General features: G+C 37.2%; 1 protein-coding gene across 1 annotated transcript in view; it reads left to right on the top strand.

Annotated features, from left to right (window-relative positions):
- Nucleotides 1-15,787, top strand: part of LOC126373780 (MOXD1 homolog 1-like) — a 69,033-nt gene that overhangs the window by 16,820 nt on the left and 36,426 nt on the right. Inside the window, exon 2 of the mRNA XM_050020065.1 lies at nt 4,698-5,178. Within this exon, the coding sequence (XP_049876022.1) occupies nt 4,747-5,178 (432 nt within the window). The 5' untranslated portion in view covers nt 4,698-4,746. The remainder of the gene's footprint in view (nt 1-4,697; nt 5,179-15,787) is intronic.

A 15,787-nucleotide genomic window follows, 5' to 3' on the forward strand; every position in this document is an offset into this window, starting at 1 on the left:
CGTACCTAAATATTTTGTGGGATCCTTCTTATAAGGACAACAGAACCCCATACGGCCTTTGCTTATTAAGAAAATAATGTTATTTCTTTTCTTCATCCCTTTTTCGTTTGCTTATTGGATATTGAATTGTTTTAACAGATATATTGAATTACTGACTCACTATGACGTCACATAAATGGTTTTACTATCAACGTTGGACCGGCGTAATTTTACTTAGGTTTTGTCCTCTATTGATGCCAATTACCTATTTGTGACATGTATTTCTTTAGCAGGATTTAGAGATGGATGACGTGGAGTCTGACGTGATAAAACTCCCAGTCTATTCTGTACTAATAATTATGAAAAAAAAAACCTAGGAATAAATTGAAAAGTTACCAGAACGATAACAAACCTAAAGCAGCATCCATTCATCAGCCACAAAAGTGCCACCATCAATTTACTGTAGAGGAACTTCCAACCATTAAAAATTTCTCTTTCCGTAAAGTGTTCTGCGAATACAAAGCGTTGAATGCACAACTTCCAAATATTCTGACCGCGTATGCTGTTCGTTGGGAGCAAAAAACATATCCGCAATTAATCTCTGTGAACGTTTACTGTTGCAAATTGAATGCAACAGTCATGGACCGTTAGGCAGTTATTCGACTGCTGACGAGCGTAGGGGCCAGCAAGTATCAAGACTGTTTGTAGAGAACGACGCCGATTGTCTGGTAATAATTGGCCATGGTCTTGGAGATAAGTATAGATAGTAACAGTACATCCCCACACTAGGGAAGCCATCAGGGTAGCACTTAATTCTACCTATATGCTGCATGAATGGTTGTTAAAACGTTCCGGTCCGATAGAAGTAGAAGAGCTCTAATCCGGAAAAAAAACTTCAGGGTTTCGTTCACTTGTCCGTTTTATGTATTTTGTGGACTTAAAACTTATCAACTGAGGCAGTACTTTTACCCGACTACAGCAAAGCTAAAAAGCAGGATCATGATTTTAGCAGTTCTATGCTGTATGTGTTTGAAGATGTTCCATCACAGCCCCTAAATTACATATTCGACTTTAATGATAATGAGTATAAATCAATTAAAAAATGTTTATAATATCGGCTAGTCACTTCACTGGAACCACACACCATATGACGAAAATTTTAATGTCACTAGCAAATTAACATAAGTGAAGTCCGTTATATTTAGACATACGTCAGGAGTGCAATATAAATAAATTTAGAAAATCTTTATTTAAACATCTCATGCAAAAGATCTCTTAGCTGTAAGTTAACTTTAAGTATCTTAAGCATAATAACATTAAGCGAACTCCACTCCCACAGACAAACCGAGGAATTGGTTTTGTGGGGTTTTTATTGTACCCATATTTTCTGTATTTCTCATGAAAAATAAACATTTTACTTACTTACGTACTTACTTACTTATTTAAAAGCTGCAGGGAGGAGTAGGTATAAAAACAAAGTATCTACAAAAAGTCTGTGTACCTTCATAAAAGGGACTGAAACGAATTCCTAATGGCATACATCAAATGAATGACAACTTTCGGTGGCACCGTGAGAATTGAACACATATTTGTTGAAATTTAATTTGTACTCGCTACACACAACTTTGCTTGTTAGGTGAATTCAACTTTTTTCTATACTAACGACGGCCTGGGAGTTTGTCTACAAACACCTGTTCAGCTTCCTCCTTCTATATTTATTCCGTATCAATGCCCTGGAGTTACAATATCATATTCATTTCTCGTGCTGATTTCACCGTCAACGTCATCCTCCCTCTATCTCTTTCTCTGTGGCTCTCCTTGGCATTTATTATTTCCATCTGGTGGGGTTTGCCTTCTTGGTATTTCTCTTTTAACAAATATAATTATTGACCAACTTCACAAGATTGAAATTCTATGTATCTGATGATACTGTTTTTAATTATCTACTCGTATGCGACCATTCCTTGCGAAATATTGTAAAGGCTGTTCATTGTCCTTTGTTGATCGTCAGAAATTTCATCAGTGGTATTTAACTTGAGCTTTATGGGTGGAATAAACTAAATACGAGTACTTGCGTTGGACTTGTAGTTATACGTAAGATAAATCGTGAATTTACTTCGTGCTCATTGTAATGTATGCATAGATGTACAGATAAAGCCTTTTTATTTCCCGTGATGAGAGATTCTCAGACGTGATTTACCTTTTTATGTGTTTCGGTCCAATGGTTGTGGGTGAAGTAAGCCAATCAGTTTATAGCTAAAAAACGTAAACGGTGCTTCGAGATCCAAAGAAAGGCTTAAGAGTATGAAAACCGCAAATTGCAATTGGAAACTAATTTGAGGCCTGTTATCTTTACACTGTTTTCTTTAGATAAGTTTGTTTTAGTTTGTCTGAATTATATCCAATGCAATCCAGAGGTACGGAAACAACAATGTGGTTACGTCCGCAATCAATACTAAGGTAGGGCAAGTTGACAAAGTTGCAGCTACTATTGCATTTGATATAATGCAATGTACAATTTGACAAAGTTCCCATTCTAGTTCCAACAGTTATGTAGAAGGGACTTAATATTCTTAGATAATAAACGCCACGGAAAGGTCACAGGTGATAAACAGTTAAATAGTATAATAAAATTGGTTCGTTCGCAATCTTTCTTTAATCTTATACCGTGCATTTTTTTTACACTGATATAATATCTTTCTTTAGGTATACAATACGTTAAAAGCCAATCTAATTTTATTTTGCCATAGATATCTGTTCTTCCGGCCGGTACTGACCAAAAAGTAACCTAACAAACTACAACTATCGTCCAAAGTAGAGGTGTGGTTTCTAACTCAAATATTCTTGTCATAAAAAATTGGTGTGATTGTTTTATGACGACCGCAGTCGCAGTGGTCTCGACTTCCTTTCGGTAATTGGATAATAATCTGTTACCTTGTTTGGGTCGAAGACTTCAATGGGCTCATTTTGTTCTGATTTTTGAAACAACATGAAGATTTGTAGCAAAATTCTCGTAATATTTTTAATAAGTGTGTACCTAAGGTATGAAGCTTGAGCCGACTTCGGGAAAGTCACGTTTGCAATTAAGTACAGCGTTTTAGGTTTAATAAAGTTTACGAGACGAGGTAATCGCGCGACTTTTGGTAGGCAGGTATTAGTAGGTACGTGTAAGGAGCGTAATGTTATACATAACACAAAAAGTGTTGTAGCATCGATAAACGTATTCTCTACTCTCATGCGCCACTGATTTCGGTCTGTCTTTTAAAATTTTTATTTTAGGCGTGTAGGATCTTTCAAGTGATTTATTCACAGATTTGCTCGTAAATTTCGATATCCAAGACGCTTCGGGACGCAGATGGCGCATCCCACTTTTTGCCCAAAGGGAAATTCTCACGTATATTTTTAATACAATTTTTTGCATAATACAATTTTTGCCTTACGTGGGAATCGGTGTACATTTCCGATTGTATTTGTATTTAACAACGGGATCTCTGAGTGTTCGCTAATGTTATCACGATTTGAAGTACACATAATATTTGGTAAGGTAGAATACCTTTTGCTGTGGGTAATGCATGCAAATTTTGATTTGCATTTAAATTCATCATTTCGCGTGTTTTCGCCGTCTAGCTGTTACGGTGCTTGGCTTCATATTATTTCACTTAAATTCAATATCACTTAAAAAGTGAAATATGAAATATTTTGTTTTAAGTTATTAGCTATGAAATTGGAATGAATGAAATCTTATAGAGATTTAAAAAGACATCATGCTTATTTGACGCAAATACACTAGCTTGATATATAAGCTTTTAAAGCGTTTTATGTTACACCGGAGGTGAAAACTGTTACCTAGAGCGAAAAACATGACCATGTTGCTCTCACTATACTGCACACATCCCTACATGGCAAAGATACTATGCAACTTAAGCACCTGATATAAACGTGACAAAGACGTCATATAACAGCGTGTAAAGTAATCAAGTAAGTACGTAAATTACAGGCTCTATCTCGCTAGGACACAAATGTTGTTCCACCAGGGAGAATTCGGAATTCAGTTGCAATCAAAGTGGATGCAGAACCAAGTGAGGTACCCTATTATAGACAACTGAATATATCTTCTTGGTTGCGCAGCAATGGTAGCGCCGGTGGTGTAGACAATGTCGCCCTAAAACAAATTAAACACGTAGGTAGGTAGGTATTGACATAAAATAGTCACAAAAGTATCCACATAAAAGTAATGGTCAACATAGTGTTGCTAGTGTCCAAATATGGCATTTTACGAATAATTATTTTTATGAGACCATTGACTCGTTTTAAGCATTGGCGCCAACCGTGACTAGTATAGCAATGAGGTCATACCTACCTATTCAACAGACTACCAATTTGCTCATACTAATTGCTAAAGAGGCGCCTGCCAAATACAAACGAGTCCCTTATTTGTCTTTCGTTTAGGTTGTAATTAAAGAATTGACAAGGCAAAGACGGGATGACGAAGTAGGTACAGTTAATTATACGTATAGTTACTTTATAGCGAGTTGCATACGGTAGTGGTTCTAAAGCGGAAACAGAACCTGTTTTAAATAGTACGTGTTTGTGCTTCACTTTTTGTGTTTAATTATACTTAAGATTTTTCTTATGGGACTCTTTTACATTCTAAATGATCATCCGTATTTAAATTTTGTGTAATAGCTTACTAAAGCGTAATTTATTCTCTGTTGCAGGTGTTCCAAAAAAGTAATGAGGCAGTAACACTGAATCGAAAACGAGAAGATGCATTTGCAAACAGTGTTGGCTCTAGGCGCAATTTTGCTCTGTGATGCAAAACTACCGAGGAAACAACACATACAGCCAAATGAGTTACCATCGAACCCTACACAGAACTCACAAGCTCTACGACTATTACAAATCGAATCAAAGAGTGAAAAGACCAGTCGAATAGTCAACCAATACAGAAGAAATAGACGAGAATTATTTGACTCAAAATCGTATGAGTCAAGTTTAACGTGGGCCCATTCAGAAAAGCTAGATGAAAACGGAGACTTTGTACTACGGTGGGTGAACTCTGATTCGAGTATCACGTTCCGTTTAGAAGCGAAAACCCTTGGTTACGTCGGCTTAGGGTTCAACTCTGCGATGAATATGAGAGGAGCTGATTTGGTCGTCGCTTGGGTGGACGACAGGAATGGAATCGCTCGGGTTTTAGTAAGTTGAGCAAATTATTTTTTGTACTTGTTGCGTACATATAACACACTCGTCGTCACTTTTAGAATGGTTAAAAGCCAGACTATGTGGTAAGGGTTCTGGGTTGGGTTTTTAATAAATATAATCCCTGTAAGATATACTACTCGTACGTTGTTGGCTAAGGACATTTTAAATTCTTGCATTACTAACTCTAAACTTAACTTTCAGAACAGTACCTAAAGTATATATTTTATGTAGAATTTCAAGTGTACTTAGAGAGCGAATACGGTTTTCTTTGAATTTGAATAATAACATTTACCTCTGCGAGGAAAGTGCTCAGAATCTGCTTGTTTCCGAAGAAAATACTATTCTCTTGAATTTTCGTTCACGTAGAGGTTCTCTGTATTTTTAGAATTTACGAATATTGTAGTCTTTTTCAAATTTTTAGGTTTCTTCAACCAAAGTGAGAATCATCTGATAATTCCGTGCATTTCGTTCTCCAAAGTCGAACGTTAGTATTTCTAAATTAGCATTCTGAAGTGGGTACATTAATCATAAGTGTTTTGACTTTGTTTAAGGTCGTCTGCGATTTCGTTCAAAATTTAGATGTTCAAAATCTGCAATAGCATTAGAGAGATCTTATCGTTTAAATTGGTTCGTCTTATTTTCTGAAATCATTAGCACTGGGCTGTAACTTGACTGCTTTAACACAATCGCTCTTAGAAAAATGTGTTTTCAAAGTATTTTCACCTCAAGTGCTCATTTTTCATGGTGTAAAAAGACAATGCTCTGCGGTTTTCGTAACGTCAACGTCCCACGAACCGAAGCGTGACGGCTGACACCATGGCTGTCTCCGCATTCATTCTGAACTCAGATAATGTTTGTAATTACCTATTTTGCAAGATTATGATCCATGCTTTTTTACTAATTGACGTCATACTCGTAGATAGGTTGATAACACCGATTATAATTATGTACTTAATTTTTAGTGTTTCGGTTGACTTCGGAAAAGAATTTAAGTTACGTTAATTAGTTACAATGGACAGGCTTTACAATTTAAACTATATCAATTGATAAGAATATTCACTTAGATTTATTTGCGAATGACCTGTGGAACATTAGGAATGTAATATCGTATGTTAATGACAATTCAATTAATTCCGATCCATAATATCCATAACTCAGACGCATCAGACATGGGATAATATCATACTTTCTGATACCTAATAACACATTAGTTATTCCATTGAAGTTTTTCATCGGTCGATATCGACATTGGACTATGAATTTCGTAGGGAATCGGCGGGTGTCAAGAGAAATATCAACACAATAATTTTAATCACTGGCGCAGCCGCACAAATAGTTTAGGATTAATTAATTTAGGATTTTGACAAATTGAGATCGTTAGAAAGACATGGGAAATGTAAATAGTCGGAATTTGTTTTGTTCAATGCCAACTTTATTTTTCGTTTCCAGAAACTCGTGGAACGAACCTAAGTTCAGAAAAGCGGTAAGCGGTTTTTGACGGGTCTCGGTAGATATAATTTGTGACACAAGAGAATTACCGAAGTTTACGAAAATGAAGTAGGAAGACAAAGGCGCTATCGCCAGTCATTTGAATCCGAAAGGCTAATAAAGAAAAACGTAAAGCGTCGCATTTAGAGCAGTAAGTTTATACTTTATAGCAAGACGTTCCAAACAAACCTCGTTGAGTTTGCATACTGATGCACATTTCTCTGCTAAATTTATTCCAGATGTTAGATTGTTGGGACTTTGTCTTTGTCATCTAATGAAAGTTCGTCCCTTGTTTCCGTACATTGTTGTTTGTTCTATCTTATATCTTAATACGACATACGGGTATGTGAATTGCAAATTGACGGTAAGTGTACCTTTAGTACCTATTGCTAGTTTAGCAGACATATAAAAAACCTTTAATAGGGCTTTGTTTGTATTTAGTATATTCAATTTAAAATGCAGAAGATAATAATGACTTAAAAGTGATAAATATCGATATGTGCTAACGAACAAACTAGCAATGCTATTATGAGTAATATGAATAAGCAAAACAAAATACACGGTTTAATATTTGGCACTTATCTCTGGCAGAACAAAATTGTGTTTCAATCGACCATTTCTATATTATTCATAGAATTATACCACACAACCGAGCAATTCTACTTTCCACACCAGGCCCCTTGTGTCTGCAAACTTTTAATCGGATGCATACACGATGAGCTCTATTCACTCTGTAGTCACTTGTTCCTTGTTGAAATGACAATTGTTCTATCTGTTTAAAGGCTATTAATATAACGTCTTGTCTAAATCGATTATCTCTATCGGATCTGTCTGCTTATTGATTAGAGTATTTCCTTTCGGAAGCCTTTCCTGTTCTTTGACGGGTTGATTTGTGGTTGTTTCGATATCGTTTACATGGAGCGTTCAGTGTTTTTGTTTCGACTTATCTGTTGTCTTTTGTATTACTTTCGGAAAACGATTGGCGAGATGACGATCGGCAGTCGCTGAAGCCCTTGAGCATAATATATATTTTTTTCTTTTAAAGAGCTAATGTTTCTCGAGCAGTCTGCTTTTCTTTAACTTGTTTTCATAATTGTGTAGTTATATCTCTACCTTCTTCACCTTGCAGACATAAATAAAGTGAGTCACTACTAACATTTAACTTTAATACCTACGTCTTAGTAGATGTAATGAATAGAGGAGTTTTTATATCCTTATGCATTATAATTGATTTACCTTGGTTCACAATTTTATGAATCGGATAATCAATATAAAAATGGTTATGAAGCAAACATAGCTATGTTTGCTCGATTCAATCTTCCCAAGTCATTAGAGACAAAAATAACATGACAATAAGCATGAAATAAGTTACATTTGTATGTTTTTCACTTCAATATTCGACGGATTTAACATAACTTTCTAAGTATTAAGTTGCTGTATTCCACTTTGAAGAAGCGGCTTAAGATATTACAAAGTAAAATTTAGTCTTACTAATACGGACTCATTTTAAAGCCATACATATTCGAGGCGTAATGTAGGTATGTAGCGAATGGCTTACCACCTTTGAACTGAATCCGTGCTTAGTTACCGGTAAGCTTGAGTGCACAAATGCAATAGGAACTTTAAAGTTTAAAAAAATATTAGGTATCGTTTCCGAAATAAGTATCGTAGGTAGATCCATGACCATAAGACAACTTTCAACAACCCTTAAATTGGCGTGCATATTAATGGCGTGCATAGGTATATCGGCGTGCTGCGATAGATATCAGAAAATAAATTAAATTCTCATTTGAAGCTTACTTTATGTAAAAAAGCTTATTATAAGATTAATGATTACATAAATGCTAAAAATGGTATTATATGTGTTCCTCTAGTTATTAAATAACTTGTGATGTATACCTACATTGATAAAGGTGTGTCGCTGTTGTAGCTTCCTGACATTTCTGCACCTCAGCCATAACACCTTGCGAAATGACGTAGATTCAAAAATGTTAAATTGACCTTTAACAAGTTCTTCTATCGCACATTATATCGCATATTATCACGTCGGACATGTTAGATGCGACGTGACTTCATATCACACCTATAGATCGTCATGTCATTGTGATCCCTTAGTACACCTAAGTACAATCTAAAACATTCAAACCTAATGTGAATTCCATTTCTATTCTACGCACGAACCCACTAGAGGTTCGCCGAATAAAGAAATAACGCACATCGTCTGTCGTCACAACAGTAACATATGGCTTAGACATTTGTATTCTAACAAAACGCCAAGTTATCGCAGTTTTGGGAATTGCTAGCGGAATCAATTTTGTTTGCGACTGTCGTGTACATAAAGCTCCTGTTTTGGCTGTCACCTTGTGCCCTGCAATGTATAGTCGCGTTCATAATACCTACATAAATAAACTCACGTTTGTAATGTGGTGTCACACGACACTGTTTACGCAGAGCCACAAAGAAACATAAGATAAAGAGAAAATTTAATCGAAAAAGTTCTACTCGGACGGTATTTGAACCGACAGCGAAAGCTCTTGTCAACTCAAGCCATGCTTGTCTTCTCATGACATTTTCGATTTAATTTTCTCTTTGTGAGTTTCCCTAAGCTCAGATGGGCGCTATAAACACTTGAAACGAAGATCTGAGATGGTATCGTTTGGTGACAGGGATTCAGCCCATTGCCCCTATAATAAGGTATAAGTAAGGTATGATAAGGTATTTCACAAATACTAATAATAATCTAGAAATAGAAGCCAGTATAAGATGACGATAGTTTACTTTTTGACTTATTTTCGAATTTTAAATACGAATTAACTCACAGTGAGGACGAAGATTTACTGCTTTTAATGATGACGTCACTAATACAGTATTGTATTGTATACGAAATAGAAAATTTCGATTTCACAGGTCGTAAGAAGTACTTATATCTCATTTGACTAGGGTATAAAATAGGAAACAGAAACCCTCTGTCGATTTTTACAACATGCCATGTGCTGTTTTGTATTCGCTTCTAGTTCAGCATAGAAGTAATTTCGTTCGCAACTGTCATGTCGTACACGTAAACCCCTGTTTTTGCCAGTCGCTTGTGCCCTTCAATATACGTATATTCGCGTAGTGACTCATATGTCGTATCCTATTGTAGGTATATTATATTCCAGTGTGTTATGTTGTCTCTTTGTCACGTAATTTTAAATCTAGTCAGGCTTGCTTCGTCAGTTTTATTCTTGGGTTTTTTAACGCAGGTTAACTGCAAATGTCCATTTTACATCATAAAGCTATGACATATTGAGAATTGAGTGATTGTCGTCAATTGCTGGGTATTAGTCACATCTAGTAAATCTTTTGTTTCAACAATGTTTATTACCTTAGTAATGTTATCGTAATACTAGAATGGTACTGACATTACTTTTGGTATTTGTGTCATAAAGAAACCAATCAATTTTAGCTTAAGGAGCCTGTCATGTCTTATTGCTGGGCAAAGGTAGCCTTCCAGTTTCTCCACGAGTCAATGTCCTGTGCTTTTTCCGGCCAGCCGTGCAGGAAGAGGTCGACCTCATCTGATGCTAAATTACCAACTTGCAAGCATCTTTTAGGTAGGTAGGACTGTGATGTGTGTTGCTGGCCATTTTGGAATCTATGGCCGTTTTAAATTTATGTTATTAATTCTTTTGGAACGCGTTCGTCCTCGAGCATTTTGATTGCGAGGCCGTGGAAGAAGACACTAACATTTTCATTAACACCCGTAGGTGACACAGAATTAGGGCACAGAACCGGTTTTTCGTGGTTCCAATATTTTCCCGGTTATTACCGGGAATTCCTGGTACTGAGGGTTACGAAAAAAACCGGTTCCTAAAATATAGGCCGGTTCTCGACGCCCTACGTAGAATGTCCCATTGCTGGGTGAAATCTACCCCTTACTGTCATTTGTTTCCAGGTCTTGGGCGAATTTCGTTCGTTGTGAATTACAAGCAATTTGGGTGGTGGGTAGATGATTATAACGCACGTGTACAACTGGCCCTTTTATCCCAAAATCAGCATTACTTTCTCGCCACTTTTTCATGACGCCTAAACTGTTTCAAATTCGAGTCACAACCAAACCACAGTGGACTATTCAGGGCCCCACACCCCACTCAATATGTGAAATGCGTTGACGACTAAGTAATAAAGTCGCCGTACTGTGTGACAAATTATTGTGTCCCGTCGTCCATTTGAAATTGGGCTTATACGTGAGTAGGCTTATTAGTTTGATGAGTTCATAGCAAACAAACTTGATGGTTGTGAACCTTTTTTTGAATTTGTTTGTGGAACGAACTCGACGAACTGTGGTAGTTATGGACTATGTTTGTGAAGTAATAACGATTTGTTCTTTGAGACAAAACTGTTTCTACTAGCTATTCTAGTTACCTACAATTGACTAGTTTCACACGCATGAGAATTAGTCACTATTATGCATAATACCTACTGAATTTTGAAGTAAAATGTGTTCTCAGTATATTAAAACTGTTGCTCTAAATCACATTTTCATTGTCCGAGCGAAAAGATGTTTTTATATAGGTACTATAGTCCTCTTGTTATAAAAAAGAACAATGACTATCGATGCTCCACGCTGTATTATGGACACTTATTATTTAAATTTGATTAGAAGCAGGAAGTGGAGCTAATCAATAATTGGTCCTTTTTTAGCCTATATTTCTTAAGGTGGTAATAACTAGTGTAGGTTTCGTGGTCGATTTAATATACCCTATCTCTATACCCTTAGGGTGTAATTAAACATACCATCATTCCAATCTATCCCTGAATGGGTCTAAGATTCCTGTGATGCTATTCGTCATACAAATTCCTTTTATAACCTGAAGTTCGGAGGTAATACGACTAGCTTTTTGTTTTTATGGCCTCCTAGCATTTCGGAGTTAGTAAAGGCTTTGTAAATGTGGATTGGAAAAGTTAAGGTAGCCGTTTTGTTCAACGGTTTCTTTTGGTACTCTGAGTTAGTTTAAGTTGTTGTTGTTTCGTTACTACATGTTTTAAGAATAATATAAGTTACTAGGGAATGCAATCCCGACTCGAGATCGCAAATTCGAGATCCCGCGGGATTAGAAGTATAAATCCCGAAAATTTCGGGATCTCGTCTAGTTCATAAAAAAAATGTACAGTTAGGATGGCTGAAAACGATGAGAACTGCTTGTATGTGATAGTGAGGCTAATTAAAACAAAATATAAAAAACACAGAATCATGGTCAGAATCATCCCTCAAAGTTTTCGTTACGATGTCACTAACACCCTGTATTGAATCAAATTATAAATCGTACTGAACTAATCGTTCTGTTAATTATAGGTACTAAAATTAAGTTGTGTAAAGGCTAATCAGTAGTTTGCATGGACCAATAAATAGACTTCTAATTCTACATAACTCCTGTAGACACCAACAACCCATGGTGGTAGCACTATAGAATCCATGTCACGTCCTCTTCGGTCGCCTTACTTAAAATTCCTCAATGCTGCAGCATTTTAAACGAATTCAGTATTAGTCTCTTCATGCAGAGTATCACTCTCTTATAGGTGGAACGTTCGTTGAATCATTGATTTCGGGGATTTTTCTCGAATAAAGTCACATTCGTAATGTCTGTTCGTGGAACTGATTCACTGATAGTTTGAATTGTAAATGTCACTATAGCTTGTTGCTGACTACCACGCGAATGTACAACCACAACTCACGCCCGTAGTTCCTATGAAGGTGGGCAGAGCCACTAGTCACCTGACGACATCTTGCAGCCACTCTTGGGAATGAAGTCATACCTACTTATTAGTTTTAATATTCAACTTTAACTAGACAAGTTTTAGATTTATCTATTTCCGATATTATTGCAATAGATGACGTAATTATGACTGCATCTTATGCCCAAGTGACTATGGCCTAGCTATGGCCCTTGTAAATTCTCCGCATTTCGCTGTAACCATAATAAATATTTAACAGATAATAAGTAGTACATTAAATTTTCTTGACAGACTTCATAATATTCATGGTTGAAGCTAATGCAATTATCTGATCAAGAATCTTAGATGTCTTTACCAAGCATACCTTAGTTTACATCATCGATATATCCAGATCTGTTTATCTAAAGCACTGGTATGCCGTGGAATGTCCCACTGATCATTGAAAAGCGATTACCGAGTATTTATATATTTATAAGCAATTTATTTCGACCCCGATTGGTTTAGATAACGTAAATGTTGAATAGGACATTTATTAACGTCAAAACATTCGAGTTTTGAATATTTCTTCTTCGGGAGAGATTTTTAAGTATCTATGCCTCTGATGTTGATCTAATGATTGAAAACACACATAAATCTGACTATGTTTCTGGTCTCAGGGTTACTATTGAGTCGCCAAAGGCCCCTGACATGACTCATGTAACGACTACGAACTTACATCAATAAGTAGTAACCGGGACCAACGGCTTAACGTGACTTCCGAAGCACGGATATTCTTCCTTTCGGTCAATCAGGTGATCAGCCTGTAATTTCCTAACGAAACTAGGGATCACAAAGTGATTTTTGTGATATGTCCCTACCGGGATTCGAACCCGGGATCTTCGGATCATGAGCCCAACGCTCAACCACTGGAGCACGTGGCAGCAGTCGTTACATGAGCCATATCGGGGCCCTTTGGGGGCTCAATAGTAACCATGAAACCAGGGTTGACGGGGTTGGTAATCTACCCCACAACTCATACGATAGAAGATGGGTCACGCCACGTCATGAATTGACATTTGTGAATTGCAATGTGCATAAAGTGTTGTACTAATATAATAATAAGTTTTATCAATAATTGATTGACGGTTTGCGTTAATGCATTCTTGATATGTTGTTATAGCTCTAGAATAGGTAGGTACGTTGTACAAGGGCGTACCCATGGGGGGGTTGGGGGTGGGGGGGTTCCTGGGGGTCGTATCCCAGCGAGAGGGGTTGGGGTCATCGGTGGCCACATTCCAATTTTATACATTGTTTTAAGTTTACGCGGTTATTATCGTAATTAAAACACATGATAACGGGTTCCGTAAATATGAGGAGCTCGGTGGCGCAGCGGTTAATGCGCTCGGTCTGCGATTGGTGAAGTTAAGCAACTTCGGCAAAGGCCGGTCATAGGATGGGTGACCACAAAAAAAAAGTTTTCATCTCTAGCTCCTCCGTGCTTCGGAAGGCACGTTAAGCCGTTGGTCCCGGCTGCATTATCAATCCGCACTGGGCCCGCGTGATGGTTTAAGGCCTGATCTCCCTATCCATCCATAGGGAAAGCCCGTGCCCCAACAGTGGGGACGTTAATGGGCTGATGATGATGATGTAAATATGAGACTCCCGATATTTCGACACCTCGTGATCATGGCACTTGCAACAGTGTCGAAATATCGGTAGTCTCATATTTCCCTGATTTTAACGCGGTAAGAACCCGTTATTATGTGTTTTAATAACATTCCAATTTGTCTAATTCTCTACGGTGATAGGCTGTCTGCGACCTGGTGACCCCTGACATAAAACCTGGATCCGCTCCTGACGTTGTATTCAATCTGTTTGTCGACGCTACATATCTGACATCTGTCATGTTCCGTGTCAATAGATATTGGTAACGTAATGCATGTTGTGCGTAGGAAGTCAATACAAAACATTATTAGCTATTACGTGCACGACTTCTTACTTACCTACTTAGATAATACTATTGTTGAGAGTGCATACGTGAAAAATATCGAGGCAGCAAAAACATTGTAAGCTGATTTTCTTATGAACGAAAAATTGACATTTAAAACAACAGAACGTACAATATATTTAAAAAAAAAACAAAACTTAGGACGACCAAGGCCGTCTTTAACAACTATACTGAGCGAGCGAGACGTGCAGTCCGCGCGCTCCTCCTTATTCTTACCAGGTTACCATTAATTTTAAAACTACAATAAGGCCCAGAGGGGGTGAAGTCAGCGTGCGATACGAATTGGCGCGGGGCCGAGAGTTACCGTTTCTATACGTAGATTCTTTATTCTACGACAGGACGTAAAGTGTCCATACGACGCATTTAATAAAAAGTGCGTTGCCACAATGACTCAGGACAACGTTTTTATAAATAAAGATTGACGACAATATTACAGACAAAGAAACACGTTGGTACACTCCAATCGGTGGAGACAATGTATTACATTATAAACATAAGGTGTTAAGTCATTGAAGTGCAAGCTGCATGCGGGCGACACCTGCGCGTGAGCAGCCAACGCGACCGGAATTAAATGGGATTTGAAAACAGCTGACTGAAGTAAAGTGTATTTTTTATATGAACATACTTATGTAAATTAGTTTAAGCTCTATATGGGGTTGTGAACAGAATCCCATGATTTTATCCTTAAAAAACCTTATTTGCATGTGACCCTACCCTGTTGTTATTACTGACTATGGTATAGGAAGTGAATGGTGCTCTAACATAGTTGGTTAGCTTAGGTTAGGTTAGATCACAGATCAGAAAAGAAGAATGGCATAAGGGAGGCAAACATGCAAAGAGTATATAAAAGCGAAAGATCGCTTACTGACTCACTCATCACGAAATCTCAGACACTTCCAAGTGCTATGAGTATAAAATTTTGTATGAGGGTTCCTTTTAGGACGTAGGCACTAAGAGGGCAAAAAGGGTGGAAGAGTTTATATGAAAATTCTATAGTTTTCATAAATTTCTAGTTTTAGTAACTTGTAATATAATTATATTACCATCACTAATTTAAGAGCCATGCTCTAGTCGGTGTAAAATTCTCCATTCATGTCTATCAAAGGCCAATTCTTTCACTTCCTTGTAAGACACGACGTTCACCTTCTCTTTAGTCTGTTCTATATAAGCTTTTCTTAGTCTTCCCTTTCCTCTCTTTCCTTGTAGCTTTCCTTCTATGATGTTTTAACAAATTCGTCGCGTCCTATTAAGTGTCCAATCATCTTGCCTCTTCTGTCCTCGATAACTCTTAATATTTGCCTCTTTTCTCTTACTCTTATTAGCACTTCCTCATTAGTAACCCTTTCAGTCCAACATATTCTTTCCATCCTCCTCCAACAGCACATTTCAAAGACCTCGCGTCTCTCTCTGTCT

Source organism: Pectinophora gossypiella, chromosome 16 (genome assembly GCF_024362695.1).
Source record: "Pectinophora gossypiella chromosome 16, ilPecGoss1.1, whole genome shotgun sequence".
Classification (NCBI taxonomy): Eukaryota; Metazoa; Arthropoda; class Insecta; order Lepidoptera; family Gelechiidae; genus Pectinophora; species Pectinophora gossypiella.